At 43.6% G+C, this 24,898-nt stretch overlaps 1 protein-coding gene across 3 annotated transcripts in view; it reads right to left on the reverse strand.

Moving 5' to 3' along the window:
- Nucleotides 1-1,630: 1,630 nt before the first annotated feature.
- LRSAM1 (leucine rich repeat and sterile alpha motif containing 1) overlaps nt 1,631-24,898 on the reverse strand; it is a 96,734-nt gene continuing 73,466 nt past the window's right edge. For 2 of the 3 annotated variants that reach the window (XM_040324338.1, XM_040324339.1), the window contains 8 exons: nt 24,517-24,591; nt 19,391-19,471; nt 15,104-15,199; nt 12,683-12,781; nt 12,139-12,270; nt 8,173-8,245; nt 5,764-5,903; nt 1,631-2,475 (listed from right to left, as the gene is read on the reverse strand). In XM_040324338.1, coding sequence (XP_040180272.1) covers nt 2,350-2,475; nt 5,764-5,903; nt 8,173-8,245; nt 12,139-12,270; nt 12,683-12,781; nt 15,104-15,199; nt 19,391-19,471; nt 24,517-24,591 — 822 coding nt within the window. In that variant the 3' untranslated portion in view covers nt 1,631-2,349. The remainder of the gene's footprint in view (nt 2,476-5,763; nt 5,904-8,172; nt 8,246-12,138; nt 12,271-12,682; nt 12,782-15,103; nt 15,200-19,390; nt 19,472-24,516; nt 24,592-24,898) is intronic. The other variant, XM_040324340.1, reaches the window with a different exon arrangement.

Genomic DNA, 24,898 nt, shown 5'->3' on the forward strand with positions numbered 1-24,898 from the left:
CGGAAGCATTGTATACACAGTTTGTTATGCTTAATTATCAATGGACACATGGGTGATCTGTACTGATCACTCACTGTGTCCAATTCACAAAAGGAAGAGGCCTGTAAATGACATATTTACTGGCCTGCCCCCCCCCCCCCCACTCTCCATCTGCAGGAGAGGAAAGCCAGCAGTGAGTGCTGGGGGGGGAGACGAACACAAGAGGATTTAGATATAGGCAGCACAGGAAGGGTGATCAGTGCGGGAGGACAATTACCGAACAATGCACGGAATGGGAGGACAATTACAGAACGATGCACTGTGTCTGTGTCTCTCCTTCCAGCAGCTGAAAGCAGGTGAGAGGGGGAGGGGGAGAAACCAGCTTTCAGCTGCTGGAGGGAGAGACACAGACACAATGCATCGTTCTGTAATTGTCCTCCCATTCCGTTGCACTAATCCCCCTTCCTGTGCTGCCCATATCTAAATCCTCTTGTGTCCCTTGTAGACACCATGAAAGGTTGATTTCCATCACAGCTACATGATTATGCACTTAGCAGAGGCCTCCTACAGAGCTTCTCTTGTTAACTTTCAACTTTTAGCATGTAACTGCTCCCATCATCTATTCCTGTACAAATAACCAGCCAGTCAATGATTTGCCTGGAGTCTGGGAAGAGAGACATAGCAATGCTAGAACTTCACTTTTCTGCCTTGTTCTAAAATGCTGAAATAGATCATAGGGGAAAAAACAGCTCAGGGGACCAGCTGGGGGCCAAATAAAGCAAACCTGCTGTTCCACTCCCCCCCGCTAGGTATCCATAGTGCTACAGGCAGGGCAACCTTCCACCATCCAGACGTAGATCTCGTAAGGTCAATCAACCCATAAATTCCTATAGATAGTCCACCATACAGTATGTAATGCAGTATTTGTTTCTGCCCCCCCCCCGGAGCGGGTACTCTATAGAAAAATCTTGGAAAAACCCAACCTCAGCCTAATACAGCTGTGCTGGCGGTGGGAAGAGACTTGGTCCTATCCCATTCTAAATAAAAAGAGAGTTTGCAAAAGGAGTGAAGTTTGGAAAATCTGTTAAAAGGTGTTCTCATAAAATGGTAAATCCTTTGCCTGTACCCCCTAGTCATCTCCAAGGCTGCCATTTTACAGAGCCAGGGAATACATTTCATTTTCAAACCAGCGCAGGAAAAAATGCCAAGTGGAATGGACTTGCTGCTGGTTCCGTGTCGTGTGGTGGGGGGGGGGGTGGGTGGCTTGTTCAGGAAGATTGGCTCAGTGGACGAAATGGCTGCTTTGGAAGCTCTAGTACATACACAGGCAGAGAGGCCTATGATGCCAGCCTGCAGCAACTGTGGGTCACTCTGCACCATCATACACTGAATAAATAAAACTACATATATGTACACCAACATAAAAATAACATTATAAAGCAAAATAACTCTCTCACATCCCACTAAATATTCCTGCTTTGGATCTCTATACAAACAAACGGAGATCTAGGTAAATGACTGCACTGGGTAACTTTGATATCAGATTTTTCACCTGAAAAGGAAAATAGCTTGCATTTGATTTTGAAAATGGAACATAGAACCCTCAGGAGGAATTTAGTTAAAGGTTCCATCCACACAAAATGAACATAAATACATTGGGTTTCCTTTAATAATGTAGATGCCAGATCAGGGGTAGGCAACCTCGGCACCCCAGCTGTGGTGAAACTACAATTATAAAACCAAGGTTGCCTACCCCTGTGTTAGATGGGGTGTTACCACCGGACAATTTCTTGCATCTGCCTCTGTTGGTGAGATAGCTATGCTGAGTTTCCAGGTCCACAGACTTTATGCCCACTCTAAGGGTCTCCCACCATCCCTGCTGGATTCTTATTTTTATTACATTACAGAAAATGTAACAGGAGGCACTGGAGCACACAAAGGTGGGTAAGAACAAGTGGACAGGAACAGAGTTGGGAATTTTGTTGGGGAGCTCTCACTGATGGGGTGTCCAGGACTATATAAAAAGCCAGGGGCTGCCTCGGTCCATCAAGCTGCACCAGAAACTAAAATATCACATTCAGGAGTCTTGACACACAAAAGACTCAGCACAGCATAAGTGCAATGAATGTGGACGCACACAGTGTTGTGATACAGCAGACCTCCACTGAGGTAAGCATAGAGTAAAAACTAACGGACATATTATGAATGGACTGATGGTTGTACACAGTACTGGTCTATAGCGTATATAATTCACAGAGTAAGCAGGAAATATTACAGATAAATACTCAGCAGCTTCAATTTTCCCAGTCTTGCTCCTTCATGGCTTTCATATGCAGCAGTCATCGCTTCCTCACCCTCTGGAGGCTTCTCTTAGGTGCTGTGGTAGATCCTGATGCGCTGGGCAATAACTCCTCGGCAGAGTGGACAGGCATGGAGGGCATCCCCACAGTTGGTGCAGCAACAAACATGACCACAGGGAATGAATATTGACTGGGCCTGAAACAGGAACATCATTCATGGTTACAACAGATACATTAGCACATAAGAGACAATTTTATGGACCTGGTCCCTGTACAATTTACTGATTGTTTTGGGCTCATTTAAAACCTGGATTCCTTTTCATGCATTTTTATTGTACATAAGCTAGGGAAGGGTTAAATGCCAGTCACATTTTTAATGCTGCCCGTTCTGTTTTAATTTCCTGTTTTGTCCGACACTTGTCATCTGGACAGGAAGTGAAAGCAAATCTAAGTACACGGAGAGCAATAATTCTTGACAGAGGTTCTAAACCTCTCTCACACTACTATAAATGTCCACTATTGGAGTCAGTAAACCAAATAAATATGCACATAAGGACTAAGGCCTGATGCCCAAGGACGTTTTTACAGACACTTTTATGAGGGTTTTTTGCAGCTTAAAAACACCTCTCCATATTAGCCTATGGCCTCATGCCCACCATGAAGTTTTTGAGCTGTAAAATGGCAAAAAAAAAAAACAGGACCAGTGTTTTCTTGGGAAAAAAATGTGTCAATAAAAAAAAAAAAAAAAAAAAACACACTAGACTTCTCCCGCTCTCTGGTATCTTCTGCCAGGCTCCTCCGCTATCTTCTGCTCGTTTACCCGCTCTTTTACTAGCAGGGGTCCGGTCTTCTCCGTCGTCTTCTTCCCTCCAATGTTGACTCAACGCTCTCTCCCGCTGTAATGCCGTGTGCGCGGCAGCAACAACTTGCATAGGCATGGGGCGGAGTCGCCGGGTGATGTCATCAGGTGACCCTGCCCCTTATGACGTCACAGTCCCATCATGCCTGGGACTGTGACGTCATAAGGGGCGGGGTCACAGCCATCCTGCACAGCCAGGTGCACCGAATCTTCACAGGCACAGAGTCAGGGAACAGTCCGGAGCTTTGTTTTTGTTGTTTATTAGGGAGTTAACAACTTGGTTGGGGATGAGAAGTTATATACTCCTCTTCACTTTCCTCCTGCACACCCTTTGCCTCTTTCTTGTTCAGCCTCTGCTGGTACACTCCTGGGGGAACTTAACAGTCTTCTTGTCTTCTTGTCAGTAACAGCCCATTACAGGCAGAAACTCACAGTCCCTTAATAGTAGCATACATGGATGTAACTTTCCCTCCTGTTTTCTTTGTTGTCACTTATCCCAACACCATCTATACAGGCTCTGGCAGCCCACCTGGCTGCAGCTGCCTTTTTTCAAGCCCTCCTGGCTTCCTCTTCACACCAGTCTACCCAACTGACTCTTGACCAGCCCACCCAGCTGACTCTCAGGAGATCTCCCACGGCTGTCTTTGAGGGAGACTGGCAGTCTTCTCCCTTTGTTAGTTCCCACCAGTGTTGAACTACTCTGTCTTCTCCTTGCTCCTGTGCCTCCAGGAAAGATTCCTCCAATGCATATTTGGCAGGTTCTCTCCAGCGCCCCAACCAGGTCTACTCCCCCCCAGACTAGGGGGTACCCCTCAGGGCCACCAACAGCCTTCGCAACACTGCATCTCCATCTGCCACCCTACTGGCATGGCCCATGTCCATTTATGAGGTGGACTCGGTCCCCTGCCAGCCCACTACTTGGGACTGGCTGAGGCCTCATAAATATACATGGCAGCTCCTACCCAACCCCCGTTCACTAATTCTAGAAGGTTTTCCAACCTTCAAAACACCAGGGGGAGGCATCAAAGGGCTGCCAGAATGAGTCATCCAGCCATTAACTCTAATAGCCCTGACTAGGGATGAGCTGAACCCCCCCCCCGGTTTGCACCAGAACCTGCGAACGGACCAAAAGTTTGCGCCAACTTTAGAACCCCATTAAAGTCTATGGGACTCGAACGTTCGAAATCAAAAGTGCTAATTTTAAAGGCTAATACCCAAGTTATTGTCCTAAATAGGGTTTGGGGACCTGGGTCCTGCCCCAGGGAACATGTATCTCTGTGTCTTTCACCACTGCCGCAACAAAACACAGGCGGCCTTATATAGTGTGTGGCGTGTACTACACCCCCTAAAAAAATGGCCAAAGCCACCCTGGCTTTGGCCAATTATGGCTCTCTTTGCTTATGGCGCCGTGATTGGCCAAGCATTCGGGTCATAGTGCACGCTTGGCCAATCATCAGCCAGTAATGCACTGCGATGCCGCAGTGAATTATGGGCCGTGATGCGCCACTCGAATTTTACGCGAACGGCCCATAACGTTCGAAATTCGGTGAACAGACGATGGGTTTGACTCAAACTCGAAGCTTATGCCTAGCCCTGACCAAATTACAGACTCACAAATGTACAATATAAGTCAGAGTATGGCTTGCCTATCTATAATAGATAGATTTTTTGCTGTGAAGGATCCGAGTTACTGACTGCAGCTGTTTCAAATCTTTATTACTGGCTTGTGGAGCCTGTTGATTGGTAACCAAACGACAGTCCTTCCTGCCAAACTGGATTATTGGGGTAGTAGCAGAATTTAAATTTTTGAAATATGGTGAAGAGGTCTTCTTGAAAACGCTCATTAAATCTAATGGAAGACATGACTACACAACATCAAAGACTCTAGATCCGGCATCCCTAAATAGCTGACCATGGTTCAGACCATGAATAAGAAATTGAAGACACTGACGTAAAGGAGTGGGTGGGAGGTTGGTTGGTGATGTAAGGATGGGGGGGGGGGGAGGGATGTGACGTGAAGAGGGGCTATGATGTGAAAGAGGTACTGGAGGACACAGATGTAGGGGATGGGGGGGGGCAGTGATGTGACTTTCTTAGTCACAGCACAAACATGAGACTTGGACCAAGAATTTTTTTTTACTGATTGAACCTCAACAAATTATTCATCACCTCTTCTCTATAGCATGCAGAATGGCTCAAGCAAACCAGAGCAGGGAGGACAGACAAGGAGAAGAAACTCTTTTCATTTTATTCTGGTAGTTTTTTGGGGGTTTCAGAGGTATGCACATGTACCTGCAAACTAGAGCCAGGGGAATATTGTAGAGTGCTTGTTTCACAGAGGGGCTCCAACAGACTTACCTGGAAATAATCTTTTATGATCATGCCCGATGCAATCCTAGTCTTATCTTTTCCTCATATGTACTGATAAAATTGTTGTATGTGACTTGTACTTTACATTGACATGTACTATCTGCCCAAAATATAACATCCGTGGAGCACTGCAAAGGTCACCATCAGTGATTGGGAGGCAGGTTTCACGAGGACCCATAACTGGGTCATTTTCACAAACAAAACTCTATGGTTTCACTGCTGCAGTAATATCTGTTCTGTGTATTCAGGACCTACCTCTCTCTCCATGCAGACCACACACTCCGAGTTGCTGTTGGCCACATCAGGTAAGAGGTCAGGGGGCGCTGTTGGACTCAGATCACTAGCTGCTGGACTGCTGGGCTCCGGCCAACTAGGTGTCAGTTTGTCCATTGAAGCTACCATAAGAACAAAGCACATATTAAAAAAAGTACAATATTCAGAGAAAAGATAAAGAAAGTAACCACAATATATGTATAGCAGAACAAAGTCAAATAGTTAAACACATAAAAATGTGGATTCACTTTGAATTGAACCTTTGCTTTACCTATGCAGTGCAAAGTAAAAAGGTTCCTTTAGCTCTCCCCTTTCCCTGGCAGCACACACTGGCGCCGCTGGCAGGCAGGGTTGAATGGGAGGCAATTCTGCAATCGGCCAGAAAACTGTGGGCAAGGGAGAGGAGAACCGGCCAGATCACACAGAGAGGGGAACTCCACTGTCAAACAAAATCCCGCCTCCTGGACCGGCTCTTATGACAGCACACTGGTCCAATGACAGAAAATGTAAGTAGTGTGCGGTCTAACATAGGAGCCAGTCCAGGAGGTGGGACGTTGTGTGACAGAGGAGATCCTCTCTGTGTGATCTTCCAGGTTCCCCTCTTCCTCTCCCTTCGCCAGTTTCCTGGCTGATCGCTGGGAGGAGAATCAGCTCCCATGAGCCTGCGTTGATGGGCACTGATGGGGCTGCATTGATGGACACTGATGAGGCTGCACTGATGGGCACAGATGAGGCTGCAATGATAAAGTAGTTGTTAATATTTACTTTTGTAACTTATAGGGGTTTTCCAGCCATTTTTTAAGTTTATTAAAAGTTAGCAGCTACAAAAAGTGTAGCTGCTGGCTTTTAATAAACAGACACTTACCTGCTCCACGGCTCCAGCGACGCGACGGCCGGGGCTCCGCTCCTCGCCCCCCCTCGCCGGCCGGCGTCTTCATTCCTAGTGTGGGCACCCGGCAGTGACAGCTTTTGGCTTCACGGCCGGGCACCCACTGCGCGAGCGGCGCCGTCCGATTGGACAGGCGCTCGCCTACAGGGAGGGGCTGTGAAAAGGCGATTAAGCTAATCGCCTTTCCAGCCCCTCGGCGGAAGGAGGAAGTGGGACAGGAAGTCCCCTTCTCCTGAAGCCCCCACTCCCCCCCCAAAAAAATGATATGCCAAATGTGGCATGTAAGGGGGCGAGGAGTGGGTTAAGCGGAAGTTCCATTTTTAGGTGGAACTCCGCTTTATTTCCGCATAAAACATTTAACAGTGTCATAAGATAATTTATGAGGGCGTGTTTAGGGGCGGGGCGGGGCGGGACGACTGCTGATGACCCACCAGAGAACAGACAAAAGTCTGAACAATGACCAGCTATGAAGTGAGCCTGCCAGATAACAGTTGGATTTTATATATAAACTAGCTGAATACCCGGCGTTGCCCGGTCTTCCTATCTTAACCTTTTGGGGAGGAAAATCATAGTAATATAAATATACCCATCTTTTATATAAGGGTGTAGGTAAGGGTTAATTTAACTGTCATATATTTTTATTTGGCATATAAGTAATATGTGTAGCAGGTATTATTGAAATATCTCCAGGCGTACAGAAGTTATGTGGGAACATACATTTCCCATTGATTTGCATGGGACTTTAAACAAAAACCCCGACCCTCACAAATGGGGGTAGTTAAGGGATAAATTAACTATCCTATAGTTTAAGTGGACAAATAAGTAACATGTGACCAAGTGTTATCGAAATATCTACAGCCGTTTGGAAGTTATGAAGTAACATGTATTTCCCATAGAGTTGAATGGGACTTTAAAGAAAAACCCCGACCATGGCAAATGGGGGTGGGTAAGGGTTAAACCACCTATCCTATGTTTGTTGCTGACATATAAGTAACATGTGTGCCAAGTTTCATGTTAATATCTTTAGCTGTTTGGACGTGATGCTGGAACATACATACATACATACATACACACACAGACACGTTGAGTTTTATATATATAGATTGTCTGTGAATAGTGGAACTCAGTCACCCCTTGCTACGGACCAACATGGCGCTGGGAGATGCCAGTTTTCCCTCTGGGGATAAATTGGGGAGGGCCTTTCTTCTCCTTTGTGACCTTGACCCGTGCGGCTGGAGAATCCTCACTTATCCTTGCAAATACTAGGTAACCATGTGACTCGGGTGGCAATGGTCTTGCCCGACACTATACACTTGTATGGGTCTATTTCTGTAATACACTTGTATTATGCCTCATTTAAAGTCCCATAGGCAAATATTCTTTGTGTGCATGTTATAAATGGTCTCTGGTAAACTTCTTTACTAATATTCAGCACAGACTGGCATTGCAGACCCAGGATCGGGCAGAATTACATTTTATGTTTAATGAAAAGAAGGCATTACCCTTTCTGTGTCTGCAAATCTCCTTGGCTCGTTCAATGATGGATATCTGCAGGCCAACTTCTTCCACTCCAATCTGCAATCACAGAGAACGGATAGTGTTGCTTTTTACATCTTCTTATCTTGAATATTAAAAGGATTTACAGCAGGGAGAATAATTATTTCATCCCCTGTAGATTTTGTACGTTTTCCTCATTTAAAAAGAAATTAAAGGTCTATAATGTTTTATTTTAAATGATAGAGACAGAATATCAACCAAAAATCCTGAAAAACCACACAATACAAATGTTATAACTTGAGTTGCAGTTCAGTGAGTAAAATAAGTATTTGATCCCCAAGCACAACTTGGTGGAGAAACCCTTGTTGGCAGTACAGAGGTGAGACGTTTCTTGTAGTTGGTGACCAGGTTTGCACACATCTCAGGAGGGATTTTCTTCCACTCTTCTATACAGATCTTCTCTAAATCCTTAAGGTTTCTTGGTTGCTGTTTGGCAACTCGAAGTTTCAGCTCCGTCCATACATTTTCTATAAGATTAAGGTCTGGAGCCTGGCTAGGCCACTCTATGACCTTAAAGGCCAAGTTCACCGTTGTTCACCAATTTTTTTTTTCTGAATTCAAGCTCCTTTATGTACCAATATAGCATTAATGTATTTCTTTCCATTAATTCTACATACATTTGCTGTGTCCATGGACGTTTACCAAATGTATCCTTAGTTCTGCCTTACTTCCTGGTCAGACTATAGGTCATGAAACAGGAAGTTGACCAGCTGACCTCAATAGCACCACACCCTGCATGATCCACCCTCCTACCTACCCACCCAATTCCAGGTGTATGTTTTTTTCAGATGAGATGAAATAACAGCCTATTTGGCTAGAGTTGTAGTATTAAAAACAGGTGTGTCCTGGATTCTGTAAAGTTCACCATACTGTACACTATACAATCTCTTCTAGATCTACCATCAACTCTGTAGTGCAAGGGCCTGTCTGATTGCATACAGAGTGAATGGATAGATAGGTGGGTACTCTTAATCCATAGTTCTGGTAAATCCACACAAAATTGTACAGATATTGCATAGTGTATGGCCATCTTTATACAAGTACACAGGAGTGGGCGGACAGAAACACTCAACTGTCAAGCCCATGTCTCTGCATAGCGGGAGCTCACAGTCCCACATGTTTTTTTTTTCCAAGGGCGTTTTGGAGCTTTTTCACTCATCACTCATAGAGCAGCCCATCCATCTCAATAGGCTGCCCTACACACAATCTCCTCAAAGAAGCTTCAGAACTTTTTTCTTTAGAGTGGAAGCCTAGTGTGTTTTTTTTACTGTGATTTTTAGTGCAGCGCATTTCTGAAATGCAAGGAAATGCATACATGTGAATGGAGCCTCATTGTTCTTGTGTTAACACACAATTTTCACTTTTAGGACCCATTCATACCAAGCATAGTGGCAGCGCACGGTTTGCGGCTCGCTTTTCCTGTGACACGCATAGGGCAGGCTGTTGATTTCAATGAAGAAAAGAAAAAGGCGCACCAGCCTAGTGTGTTACCGTTATACCAATTTAATAGAATAAAAATGTATAAAAAATTGTTGATTTCAATGGGCTGTGCTACATGTGGCTCATGGGACATTTTGGCATTTTGTGGTCCCCTTCAACCCTGGCAAACAGATGATACTAGCCGCGCTCTTGAGCGTCTGTGGCGCAAGACTAAAGTCCCAGAAAGGTTTCAGTCAGTATTAAATTTGCCCTTCAAAATACAATTCCAGCCTCCTCACTGCCAAGCAGACCTATTTCATCAACCTCATTAACTACTTAGCATCCCGTCCCGTCAACTCTACTCTACCTTCAATTCTCTACATTGTCCTCCACTGCCTCCACCCACTTAACTCACTCACTGCCCAGGAGATCACAAATCACTTCAAACAGAAGATTGATACAATTCGCAAGGTGATCACCACTGTTCAGATACCCTCCACGCTTTACACCTCCTGTCCAAATCATTTCTTCACTCTTTCAACCCCACCACGATAGACAAGGTCGCTAAATTACTTGCCAACGTCCATCTTACCACCTGCCCTCTGGATCCTGTTCCCTCACAAATGCTACGTTAACCCTCTGGCTCTATTCTACATTCTCTAACCCACATCTTTAATCTCTCCCTCTCTTCTGGCATCTTCCCCAACTCTCTAAAACATGCAGTTGTCAGCCCCATACTTAAAAAGCCCTCACTGGAACCATCCAATCTTCACAGCCTACGCCCCATCTCCTTGCTCCCCTTTTTATCCAAACTCCTTGAACATCTAGTCTACAACCGACTGAGCGTCCACCTTGCCGATAATGGCCTTCTTGAACCCCTTCAGTCTGGATTTCATCCTCAACACTCTACAGAAACTGCTAAACTAACAAACGATCTGCTAAAGGCCAAAAGTAAGGGACACTATTCTGTACTCCTACTCCTGGACCTCTCTGCTGCCTTTGATACGGTTGACCACCCCCTATTCCTCAAAAAACTCCACGCCTTTGGGGATCATTTATTTAATTTTCCCCACTGTATGTTTATATACAATGGCAAAGAAAAAAAACAAACGTGAACCCTTTGGAAATAACTAGTTTTCTGCAGCAATTTGCCCAAAATTGTGATCTTATCCTCATCCAAGTCACAACAAACACAATGTGTAGGAGCGGTAAACACCCTGCTCCTATACCGCTACAAAGATGCGGCTAGCAGGACTTTTGGAGCGACCCTGCTAGCGCACCGCTTCAATGTGAAAGCCTTCGGGCTTTCACACTGAAGACTGCAGGGCACGATTTTTTCAGGCAGCATAGCAGCGCTATTTTTAGCGCTAAACCGCCTGTAAAACGTGTCAGTGTGAAAGGGGCCTTATACAAGAGGTGTGTTACTGGCCAGATCACCAGGTGACAATAGAGGGGAAAAGCCTAAGAAAAGAAAACACATGTAGCCACCACATCTAATGATTGGTAAGCTGCAAAACATTACATTTTTAGTTTGGGGTTTAATACCGCTTTAAGTACATGTACCATTTATTGGTGGATATGTTATTGCTGTATTTAGAAACCACCCGATCAAATTCAAGTACAAAGAGGTCTTTGAAGGGCAAAGAAAAGATTGGTTAACCACTTGGGACCCGCGCTGTAGACGAAAGACGTCCACAGCGCGGCTCTCAAAGTGCCAGGTGGATGTCTTTGGACGTCCTCTTGTTTACATTCCGCTGGGGTCGCGCAGCGGGGAAACTGTGCACGGCGCATCGCTGGGAAGCCGATTTGCGTGCCTGGCGGCCGCGATGTCCGCCGGGTACCCGCGATCGCTGGTGACAGCAGGGACGTGGATCTGTGTGTTTAAACACAGAGCTCCACGTCCTGTCAGGGAGAGAGGAGACCGATCTGTGTCCCTTGTACATAGGGACACAGCATCGGTCCCCTCCCCCAGTCAGTCCCCCTCCACACACAGTTAGAACACACCCAGGATACACATTTAACCCTTTCCTCACCCCCTAGTGTTAACCCCTTCCCTGCCAGTCACATTTATACAGTAATTAGTGCATTTTTATAGCACTGATCGCAAAAAATAAAAACCGCAGAGGTGATCAAATACCAACAAAAGAAAGCTCTATTTGTGGGGAAAAAAACGATAAAAATATAATTTGGGTACAGTGTTGCATGACCGCGCAATTGTCATTCAAAATGCGTCAGGGCTGAAAGCTGAAAATTGGTCTGGGCACGAAGGGGGTTTAAGTGCCCAGTAATGAAGTGGTTAAGGAAGAACTCTGGCTTGAACTTCTTTGCAAAGATTTCCCCTCACTGTTCTGAAGAGACTGATCACCAGAAGACAAAATTAGTCTCAGCAATACAGGTTCTAAACATTCCATACTCTACAAACCAATCCAAAAAAGTCTAGTTAGAGTTTAACTTGCGTATCAATGAGATGTCAGATAGAATTTGTGCTTTACCTTCTTAAGGCCAGCAGGAACCATCTTCTCTAACATTTCCAAGGAGAAACGATGATGAGCAAATATAGGAAGATACTTCTCTGCAGAAAGGTCTCTCAGAAGATTCACCAGTTCCTCTTCAAGTCCTTCCTCCTGTAAAACAACCACACGACTCTAAAGCAGGGTGGTATACACTTTCTTTCCTTTTTTTTTTTCGTTCAACCAGCGGGCTGAACAATAGAACCAGATCCCCATATCAAAACAAGTGATGTTGATGCAGGAATCTCTCCTGCTGTGCTACTGTATTCTGACAGTTTGGACTCCCCCCTCCCCCATCCAGAATATACAGATCAACACTACAGCCATTGGCTGCATGAGCTGAACACATGCAGGGTTTTCCAGCATGAACAGTTATTAGACTGGCTTCTGTTGAACAGACAGCGGTACACACACATCAAAAGTTGTCTGGTCCCTGCTGAACTGGATGATTTTCAGTACATGTATACTTGGCTTTAGTTTCAAAGCACACTGAAAAATATGCAATTAGTATAAAAAGACAACCTACCTGGAGCCTGAGGGACAGAGGCTTCTGGTTCAATAACCGCTGATATTGAATCAACCAATAGTTCTCTTGCTTGGCTTCACTCTTTGCATCCATCTCCAGCTAAGTGAAGGCATAAACAGATTTCAGAATGGGAAAGTCACATGAAACATTAAAAAGCACAAGTCTAGCTTTCTTATGTCCTCCTACCCCAGCCCCCCCTTCTCCCCTAAAAAAGTTGATACATACCTTTTTTCCAAGGGTCCTCTGGCTAGTGTGAAGGCATTATACTGCAGTCATTCCTCATATACTGCACTGAAAGCGGTGAAAGTCTTTACTGCTGCACTGAACTGCTCTTAAATAATAGTGTGTGAGAGCCATTTACATGGTACAGTGCGCCCCAGGCTGCCATTTTAATACCACCACATCAAGAAGATCGTGGGGGTGTTAACTATTCCCCTGAATCCAGGTGTTGGCGACTTAGGAAGTCTGCTTGATAATTCTCCACTCCCAGTATGTAAATGGCCAAGAAAGTTGTAAGATGGTTCCTCCACTCAGGAGAGAATCAAGCTTGCTTCTTTCAGGGCTGATTGACTTCTGATTCCCTTATGATAGTTTATGCAGGCCACAGCCGTGGCCTTGTCCAACTGCACCATTGCTTGGTGATGTGTAGTAGAGGGGTCCAGTGTAGGAGAAGCAGTCTTCTGGCTCTCAGATCTAAAATACCGATGGGGGGCGTAGGTTCCTGTGGGGACCATATCCCTGGACAGGTAGAGAATTGTTGATCAAGCCCCAGCCTGACAGGTTAGTGTCCATGTGTACCACCTTCCAGGGAAAGGAGAGAAACTGTATTTTAGGACTGAGCTTGAAATCCAACATCCCAGGTCTGCCTGCCTTTGAGGTGGAGCTGGTAGATTGAAAAAGGATGGGAATAGAAATTCTATTGTGTCCCCTGGAAATGACAGATTGGACACAGGTCTGGGACATCTCTGATCCAGTCTGGCATGAATGCCAACAGACACCCCCACATGCCCGAAATAGAGGGTGCCCCTTCATTGTGAAGAGGGCTTCTGGATAGGCTTGAAGAGTTATAGGGTCCAAGACTTGTGACAAAAAGGAAGGACCCACCTTACCTTAGATGAGGATGCCTGGAAGACCCAGAAGGACCCCTGCTGTAGACGTAGTACTGTAGTAGATTTTATTTTTTTAATTTTTAAGTGTAGAAGTATTTCTTCCCCAAGTAACTTCTTTCATAAATGTATCAATGAACTCACCAAACAGGTATTCACCATTGAAATACTTGAGTAAAAGATGTAATTTACATGGAGGCTCAACAGACCATGCCTTGAACCACAAAATGCCACACTTGTGCACAGAGAGGAAGGTCACCCTTGAGACCTGGCGAAGTACAATCTCCAGGGCATCAACACAAACTAGCAACACCAAAGGGAGAGTTCCAATCCTTTCCCTGTAAAACTGCATGTGTGTTACACACTGTGGATTGTGATGGTAAGAGCCAGGAATCTGTGCTAATATACAGGGAAACCCTGTCGTACTTATCCCCAATGCTGGACCTATCAATGTTCAGGCTTCACCTGTCAGAGTGGGTAAACCCCAAAGGGGTCTTTAGGGTCTGGCAAACTACAAACATTGCATTATTTACCAAGTTGAGCATCTAATGCAGGATCCAGTTCCCAAAGCAAACATTACAGGCTGGCTCCGCCTGTGGTAGGGTGCCCAAGGTACACCCCAATCTGGAAACTGCTAAATAGCCTAGTGTAAAAAGTAGTCAGATCTTGATAGAAGCATCAGAGATTTTTTTTTTTATTGGTTTAAAGAGAAAAATACATCTCCAGAGGAGACCACGTCCATCACCTAATGTCGCTAGCAGAGTCTAATGCTTCATACACACGTACAGCATTTCCAACAAGAAAAGTTCCCGTCGGAAATCCAGAGGGGAAAGCCGAGAACCTGCTCAGTTCAGTCTTTCCCCTACACATGGCCGGTTTTCCCAACAGGAAAACTGTGATGGAGCTTTGGCCGGAAATACCTGGCCGCGTGTATGCTCCATCGCAGTTTTTCCCATAGGCAAACTGCCAAAAACCGCCGGGCAAAAAGTACACTAGTTTTCCCGGCGGGAAAAAAAAAGAGAACTGGTTCTCTTTTTTTGTCCGGCGCTTTTTGGGCAGTTTTCCCGTAGAAAAAAACTGCGAGGAGCATACACACAGCCGGGATTCCCATCCAAAAGCTGTCCTCACAGTTACAGCATATAACTTATGGTCTATAAGTACAAGTGCTATGTCCTGTACTAAACGAGTGAGATGGAAGAGTGTTTTTTTTTTTTACTGGCCAGGGCCTCAAGAAATAAAAAAAGGGAAAAAAAAGAAAAGGGGGACAACAGAATTCACTAATCTGACTTGTGAAGTAGATCCTCTTTGCACTCACCAGCACGGCCAACAACTCTTCTTCCCTCTGTTTCTTGTCCTTCAGCAACTGCTGCAGGAGTTCACTTAAGGTTCTCCGCTGCTCCGAGATGACCTCCTGAGTTAATGAGAACATTGTCAGCGAATAGGAAACAGTCATGATAGGTGTCCAAGGTGAGGGCAATCTAAGGGGGATATTTGGTTTCTTTAGGGATTATATGACAAATGGGCTCCTGACGCAGCAATTACTACACAGATGCCCTTGTGTATGAAAAGAGTTTTAAATAAGCAAGTGTTCTTGTTTCCTCTAGCAACTAAGGAAGTCAGAACACTTTCTATTACTAATACTTTCATACAAAAGCTCGAATTTCTTGCCAACAGCAAATACAAGGGTGGCAATGGAAGGGAATGATCTATGGAAAGGGATAAGCAAAGCCTGGATATTTCTTGCTGGACTGGAAATAATGGCGCAACAAATAAAAAAATAGCAATGGAATAATCCTTTACTTTCCTAAAACCCTTACAATGGATATTATTCTATGTGTGCAATATGAACAGAGCGGATAAAAGGGGCTATCCTTGAATGTTGTGGCTTATAATAGGTGTAAAGACATATAACATGTTTAACTCTTTATAGTATAAAAAGGAAGAACTGAGATCAGGCTTAAAATTCCTTTAGAAACTTTGCAGTCAACCAAAGATTATCATTAAAGGATGTCCTGTGTAGGCATGCACAAAAGTAGTCTATGCCCCCACACACATTTTTTCCCCCAGTAACTAAATCTGATTTTACCTAGAGTGCCACCTGTGGGGTAAATCTGATACTACAGCCCATAATTTAAAAAATAAAAAATAACAGCCTGTATTTTAGGTACAGACAAGAGTGTGTGCATGAGATACTCTGGGGTTCATTTACTAAAGGCAAATAGACTGCAGTTGCATTCATTTTCCCCAGAGCTTAGTGAATGTCATAACGCTCTGTTGATTTCCATCATCCAATCAAGTTTAAGCAAAAATGCTGTCTTTTTTTTATTTTCCTTCAGCCTGATGAGATATTCTTTACAAAGTGGAGCTTCGCCCCATTTACTCTAGCTCTGGAGAAAATGAGTGCAACTGCACCTGCAAAGTGTCTATTTGCCTTTCGTAAATCCACCCCTCTGTGTTCCTTCACCAAAAAAATCCTAAATTTGACTTGCAATCTTACGTGGAACATCCCATAAAACAAATACTTCTAAGGCCTCGTACACACGATAGGTTAACCAGAGGACAGCGGTCTGATGGACCGTTTTCATCAGTCCAAAACGATCGTGTGTGGGCCCCATAGGTTGTTTAACCATAGGTTAAAAAAAAGCCAACTTGCTTTAAATTTAACCGATGGATTCCTAACCGATGGGACAAAACCGATCGTTAGTAGGCACAACCATCGGTTAAAAATCCACCCATGCTCAGAATCAAGTCGACACATGCTTGGAAGCATTGAACTTCGTTTTTTTCAGCACGTCGTCGTGTTTTACGTCACCACGTTTTTTAACCGATGGTGTGTAGGCATGACGGACCATCAGTCAGCTTCATCGGTTAACCTCTGACAACGGTCCATCAGACCGTTCTCATCGGATGGACTGATCGTGTGTACGAGGCTTTAGCAGTATTTAAGATTTGTTTTGAACAAAATTGCGCACAGGCCAGAAGAATGGATGAGACCACCAGTGGATTCAGAATGTTAATAAATTTCGCAAACCTTCTGTTACAGCTTTAGAAGAGGAATTTTAACAAAGCATGCCAGAACTACTAAATCCTGAGAGACAGAACATTAAACACAGACACGAGACATTTCGAAGGTTTAAATAACAAGACAAATTTAGCAAAACTAATTTGCTGGACAGGAGGAAACCAATATTTTTAGGGAAAAAATATTTTGATAGGTTGCATTATCAGTGATGTCACTGGTCTCTAATGAATGTATAGGTTGTATTTTCAGTCACTGATTTTTAATGAATGGATAGATAGGTTGTATTATCAGTGATGTCACTGGTCTCCAATAAATAAGTAGGTTGCATTATCAGTGATGTCACTGGTCACTACTGAATGGATAGGTTGCATTATCAGTGATGTCACTGGTCTCTAATGAATGGCTAGGTTGCATTATCAGTGATGTCACTGGTTGTCAATGAATGGCTAGGTTGTATTATCAGTGATGTCACTGTTTTTTAATGAATGTATAGGTTGTATTATCAGTGATGTCAATGGTCTCTAATGAATAATTAGGTTGCATTATCAGTGATGTCACCGTTTTTTAATGAATGGGTAGGTTTCATTCTCAGGAGATGTCACTGGTCTCTAATGAATGTATAGGTTGTATTTTCAGTGAGGTCACTGATTTTTAATGAATGGATAGATAGGTTGTATTATCAGTGATGTCACTGGTCTCCAATAAATAAGTAGGTTGCATTCTCAGTGATATCACTGGTCTCTAATGAATGGGTAGGTTGCATTATCAGTGATGTCACTGGTCACTACTGAATGGATAGGTTGCATTCTCAGTGATATCATTGGTCTCTAATGAATGGCTAGGTTGCATTATCAGTGATGTCACTGTTTTTTAATGAATGTATAGGTTGTATTATCAGTGATGTCAATAGTCTCTAATGAATAATTAGGTTGCATTATCAGTGATATCATTGGTCTCCAATGGATAGGTTGAATTATCAGTGATGTCACTGTTTTTTAATGAATGGATAGGTTGCATGACATTGGTCTCTAGTGGATGTATAGCCTGCTTTCTCAGTGATATCACCGGTCTCTAGGGAATAGATAGGCTGCATTATCAGTGAGATCACTGGTGTATAACAAATGATATGCTGCATTCTCACACCGGCTAAAAAAAAAAAAAAAAAAAATGTAAATAATCAATTACAGTTCCCCAAAAATAATCACCAAAGTTCCTAGGTAACAAAGAATTCACACGTGACCTTCCAGAACAGGAACATGCATACGACACAAATATAGACTGACACTCAAGACAAAACATGTGGACAGACTGATGATGAAGCAGAACGAGAAAAAAAAAAGCAGATGAATATTCCTGAACAGATGGTTTGTGCAAACATGAGTATTTAGAAGAGATTTGAGTTATGACGGTTACTTGTATTGATTCCACTGGTTCCTCATTCATCCAAACAAAAAGTATTTCCCTGTCACATGTACAGGCATGGCAGCCGATCTGTGCGCTGAGCCAGTACTTTTCCTAACAACTTACTGTAGCAGCAGTACCATGATGGTACAAAAATAAATTCTGGTTCAAAAACAAAATGGGGGATTCCCCTCTTTCCTGGATAACATATGATGACTTGTTTATGTCACCGATATAACCGCTCCAAATTCTGCATTAAAAAAAATGACAACTATAGAACAGCCCATTCTTAAAAGCAATGACATAACGGATTGGAGATAATAGCAGTTAAACAACCGTAATTTATGTCTACTGATTCTAAAGGTGGTCTTTTCATCGTCTTACAACCCTCAGCTGATTAACCTAAACTGGAGAGCCCCATTTTCATGTCTATGCCCAACTCTGAAACCAACTGTACTAAGAGAGGAGAGAGGCGATGCTGCCATTGATACGGAACTGAACTATGGCAGAGACTGGCTAAATTTCGATCTATGTATGGGCAGGGTGGTTGTACAGAAGCCGATCGGTAGACTCTGTACAACCGCCCTGTCTGATTTTTGCTGCTCGATCAGCGCTTCTGGCTATAACCGGCAGTGCTGATCGTTGTATTCTAAAGGCGGGGACGTCTCTCCACTGTCAAAGTACATTAGCTCAGTGGGGGGGGGGGGACCCATATCAAGTGTGTGGATGGGGGAGTCTAGTCCGTTTTTTTTTTTTGTTTAACCCGCTGGTTGAACGAAAAAAAAAAAAAACGGATTCATGTATGGGTTGAACAACAAATGGCTCATGTTAGCAATGCTGGTGTCAGATAAGGGCGCACACTACAAACAGCTCCCCAAGCAGATGTTAATGAGACTTGCTGGAAATGCTCTCTGATAATAAAGCACCTTCAAAGGGCCTATAACATCTCTGCAGGCATTATCACTTGGGAAGCCTATCCCATTGCTCAAATATTATTTATGGTGCTCAAAATGTTATGAGCACACATATTGCCGACATCATAGCCCAGCTAATGGACAAGCGGAATGCGTGGGCCATCCAAAAATCCCACCCACCAATGAACAAACGACTTAACAAGACAAACACAGGAAACCTACAGGTTTTCCGTTTCAGGAGGAACGCGGCGAGGTAACCACATACCTGAAGTGCCTCTGTGTCCAGGTCTTGCCTCTTTACCTCCAGCTGAGTCAGATGCAATAACTCAGCCTCTATTAATAATATCTAGACAGAAGATGAAACAGGAGGGATTGGATAAATAAAATCTCACTCTTATACGCTATCTGAGCTGCCGTAGCAAAGCCGAGGGGACAAGGGAGAGACATCTGCGGCAGCCAAAAGGTTTGTTTTTTGCTGTATTAAAAGGAAGTGCAGTACATGCATTGGATCTACATTGTACGCAGAAAATAAATTGCATATATTAATAAGGCAGGCTACCAATAAACTGCCAAATGTGAAATTATTATGTTACTGTATTTTACAAGAAATTTTAAATAAGTTTAATATAGAAAAAGTAACCCCAAACAAAACATAAAAAATAAATTCTGAAAAGCCTGAGGGTGGGTTAGATTCTCAGTCAGGTGTTTTTTACGGTCTATGTCCTATTGGGGAGAATTGTACGTTCTTCCTGTCCTGGTGACCACAGGTACTACTGAAAGTTGTATTTACCACCTCCTTCTCTACAGTGCATTCTCCATAATGCATTATATCAAAGGGGTTGTAAAGGTTTGTTTTTTATTTTCTAAATATGTTCCTTTAAGCTAGTTGTTGGTTCACTTACCCTTTCCTTCCATTTCCCTTCTAAAATTTGTTTTCTTTGTCTGAATTTCTCACTTCCTGTTCCTCCTCAGTAAGCTTGCCTCCATCATCCGAGCTGTTCTGGCTGGGGGTTAGTCAGCCAGAACAGCTTACTGAGGAGGAACAAGAAGTGAGAAATTCAGACAAAGAAAACAAAGAAAAAAAACATTAATAGGTAGATTCAGTAAGAGTTAGGCCGACTTATCAGTAGATAAGCCGACCTAACTCAGAATCTACGCCGACTTATGTTTAAGCGTATGCTCAAACAGAGATACGCTTAAACATATCCAAGATAGGACGGCTTGTGCCGTCCTATCTTAGATTGCAATATTTTGGATGGCCGCTAGGTGGCGCTTCCATTGCGGTCAGCGTAGAATATGTAAATGAGTTGATACGCCGATTCACGAACATACGCCCGGCCGCCGCAGTCGATTTACGCCGTTTCCGTAAGGCATTAGCAGGCCTAAAGTTATTCCATCTATTAGGTGGAATAACAATGTTAAAGTATGGCCGCCGTTCCCGCCGTGAGATTCAAATTTTTTACGTTGTTTGCGTAAGTCGTCTGCGAATCGGGATTTACGTCGTTTATGTCCACGTCGAAATCAATAGGCCCGTGTGGCGTACTTAGCCGCAATGCACACTGGGAAATGTAGGCGCCCGGCGCATTCGCAGTAAAAAAAAACGTCTTAACGTTAGGTCAAGCCTCGTTACCATCAAACACGCCCCCCTCCAACACATTTGAATTAGGCGCCCTTACGCCCCGCCCGCTTTAGGCTACGCCGCCGTATATTAGCAGGCAAGTACATTGAGAATCATGTACTTGCCTAGCTAACTTACGGCGGCGTAGCCTAAACAGGCTAAGCTATGCCGCCGCAAGTTTAGGCACTTCTCTCTGAATCTACCTATTAGAAGGGAAATCGAAGGAAAAGGTAAGTGAACCAACAATGCACTAGCTTAATGGAACCTATTTAGAAAATAAAAAACGAACCTTTACAACCCCTTTAAGTGTTTACCAGGGAGGCCACTGATACTGATCAGCCCCTAAAGAATTTTTTATAAAAATATTTGTACAATGCTTTTCAGAGAGGAAGAACAGGAAGTTCACTTGACAGTAACTTCCTGGTAGTTACCGGAATAGGAAGTGAGAGTAAATCTTCCCAGAGGACACAGACAGCTTTAAAAACCGGACATTGGCTCTAACCCTTCTCTACTCAATATGCAAAACAGTTTGGAGTAGAGTTCCACTTTAAGAATGGAATACAATCATGATTGCACTTAAAACTTAAGAATCCAGTAAAAAATAATATGCATTTAATAAAAATTCCATAAAACCACAGAGGTGCACGTGTCAGGATTGAAGAGCTATGAGGTCTTAGGCACTGTACTATCAGACTCTTCTCCCTGGTCAGGTCCTGAAATTTATTGCAGCTGTGCGGGGGTCATAGCCATGTTGTTCCGTCACAGAGATCCGTGAATGAATAAACTACAAATGACATCCGCCATCGCAGCAGGCAGAGTTGCAGTCATGAATTAACAAAAGTAAGGCACTCCCCACACTTATAATTCATTGACACTTCATCAGCTCTCTAACTGAAAGTCCACATCTTGGTATGAACCACGAGCTTGAGGAAGAGTCTGCAGGAGCCTGGCATTACACCAGTGTTTCTCAATTCCAGTCCTCAGGCCCCCCCAACAGGTCAGGTTTTCAGGATTTCCCTCAGATGAAAAGGCTGTGGTGATTACTAAGGCAGTGAAACTGATCAAATCACCTGTGCAAAATAATGGAAATCCTGAAAACCTGACCTGTTGGGGGGGGGCCTGAGGACTGGAATTGAGAAACACTGCATTACACACACACAATCTAGGGTTTGCAGTTGCAATGCTTTGTGCGGTAGTTTGCATAAAAATAAAAACATAATTTTTTTCTGCAAATGTGGGTGCAATTAATATTTTTTATTTTTTTTTGGCAATAGGTGGACTTTAAGCAGCATTTTCTCCCAAAGTAAGTGTTCCATTCCTTACATTAAAGTTTATTTATCTATCCCAGCAAGATTGTTAACACAAGTTTGTCTCTCCTTTTGTTTACCAATAATCAAATCATACCAAGATTGAGGTTATTGATGGAGGTGGAATTTTGAATAGCTTTTTTATGCTTTTTTTTCAAAAACAAGAATATTTCCCAATGAGGTGTGTTCAAGATCTGAAAAACTTTCAGAAAATAACTGAAGAGGCCACTTTTATGGAGTAAGATAACTCTACAAAAATGATAATGTTCTGGATGGAGGCATTGCTAAAAGTACTGGATAAATCAAGCCCGGAGGAGTGGTCATGACTTAAAATGTTACTAAACCCAAAACAGTAAAATCAGTCTGTATATGCAGTAAAGCATGCTTGTTATAATCACTGTGGAACCTAAGGCCTTAATCCTCTGCATTGTGTAAAAAGGCTGTCTTCTCTGATCCTCCCCTTCTTTTACTGCCCCCGATCCATCTGCTGATAGAACAGAGCCTTGGAGGCACTCTGCACATGCTCAGTTTGGTGTGTATTGCTAGAGAGTTTTAGCCAGATTCACGTAGAGATACGACGGCGTATCAGTAGATACGCCGTCGTAATTCCGAATCTGCGCCGTTGTATATTTAAGTGTATTCTTAAATTGAGATACGCTTAAATGTAGCCAAGATACGACCGCCGGCGCCGGCGTATCTTAGCTGTCTGTTTACGCTGGCCGCTAGGGGCCTGTACGCTGATTTACGCCTAAAATGCGCAAATCAGTGAGTTACGCCTATTCACGAACGTACGCTTGCCCGTCGCAGTAAAGATATGCTGTTTACGTAAGGCGTTTTCAGGCGTAAAGATAAACCACCAAAAAGATGGAGCAGCCAATGTTAAGTATGGACGTCGGAACCGCGTCGAATTTTGAAATTTTTACGTCGTTTGCGTAAGTCGTCTGTGAATGGGGCTGGGCGTAATTTACGTTCCCGTCGAAACCAATGAGTCTTTGCGGCGTAATTTGGAGCATGAGCACTGGGATACGTCCACGGACGGCGCATGCGCCGTTCGTTCAAAACGTCAATCACGTCGGGTCACGATTCATTAGAATAAAACACGCCCACCTCTTCACAATTTGAATTAGGCGCGCTTACGCCGGCACATTTACGCTACGCCGCCGTAACTTAGGATGCAAGTGCTTTGTGAATTTAGCACTTGCCTTTCTAACTTACGGCGGCGTAGCATATATGAGATACGCTACACCTGCCTAATGTTAGGCACGTCTACGTGAATCTGGCTATTTATTTTTTGGGAGGGTGCTCACAGAGGGCCAATCAGCACTGTCCAGACAGAAAGTCAGGGGTCATGCCGTCTCATAGGACAGTCAGAGCAGAAAGAGAACTCCTCCTACAAGCTTTAACCAGACACTGATAGGAGTCACAAGACTACTATACAGTATACTGTTGATGAGAAAGGGTATTTAGCCGTTTATATTTACTAAAATAATTGCATTTCCATGTTCTGTGTGGAGACCAGATATAGTGAATGCAGGCTCCTGGGTTTAGTAACACTTTAAATTGGCTAAATTCTCTCACTCTTGATGTTCTCTATGCTACATATGAGGTGTCTCCTAGAGAAATATGGCAGCAAAAAGCAATGAAAAAATAAAGTAAAAAGCAACAGCCAGGCAGGGCAAGGAGGAGGCCAAATAACATGCTGAGATGTTGGCAAATGTGAGCATAGAGGATCTTCCTATTTAGACACAATGCATACTGCAGCAGAGTGGAAATTGCACCAAGCAAAAACTATACTCTAAAAGGAAATCCAAACTACTTGTGAACATACCAGTTCCATCATACCGAAACATTAACTTCAGTACTGTCTGACTCACTAATCTGGAATACTAATCAAAATCAGGAGTACTGACTTCACTTGATGCATGCTTATTCCAGGTCAGCAACTCAGATAGTTCGTAAACCAGAGACAACTAGAATTTTCAGTAGGTGACCCTCAGTAGTAGGTGACCCTCAATGGCAAAGTCTGTTTCTCTTAATGCCGTTTTTTTTTTCAAAAACCTAAATCCACTTTAATGCAGAAGCCCCATTATCAAGTTTGTTAAAAAGGTAATAGGTGATGTCTTGTAGCCACCAATTAACCATGATTTTCCAGCTACTCGAATCTGATGAAAGATGAGATGTAGCTGCCATGGGTTACCATTCATTATCATTCTTTGCTCTGCCATAATATATGGCAACAAGCAGCAGTGAAGGGATTATAGTATACCCATCACACAAAAATTCAATTGGGAGGATGTTGGTGAGCTACTTTGGGTGTGGAACTAAGGTTAAAGCCTATAGTGCATGACATTGGATCGCACCCTGCCTATCCATGCTGACTGGTTTGCCACACAGTCTCTCAGTCTCTCAGTACCTCATGAACAATTTCCATTCCTTCTTGATTAGCCCCTCTCAGATCACACCCACCTGTTCTCGTATCTGCCGATGCATTAAATCTTTCTTCAGCTGCAAGGCCTCAAAGGCCACTTTCTGTATTTCTGACTGGAAAGGAAGCAGTTAAATAAAGAGCATTAAAGGTTACATAGGCATAAAATGTATGCTTGGGATTAAAAAGAAAAAAAAAAAAGTGACTTACCTGTAAACTCTATGGCCCAGATTCACAAAGAGTTACGCCGGTGTATCAGTAGATACGCCAACGTAACTCAGAATCTAAGCCCGTCGTATGCTTAAATGTATTCTCAAATTGAGATACACTTAAACATGCCTAAGATACGACGGCCTGCGCCGTCGTATCTTAGGGTGCAATATTTACGCTGGCCGCTAGGTGGCGCTTCCATTGAGGTCGGCG

Source organism: Rana temporaria, chromosome 9 (assembly GCF_905171775.1).
Source record: "Rana temporaria chromosome 9, aRanTem1.1, whole genome shotgun sequence".
Classification (NCBI taxonomy): domain Eukaryota; kingdom Metazoa; phylum Chordata; class Amphibia; order Anura; family Ranidae; genus Rana; species Rana temporaria.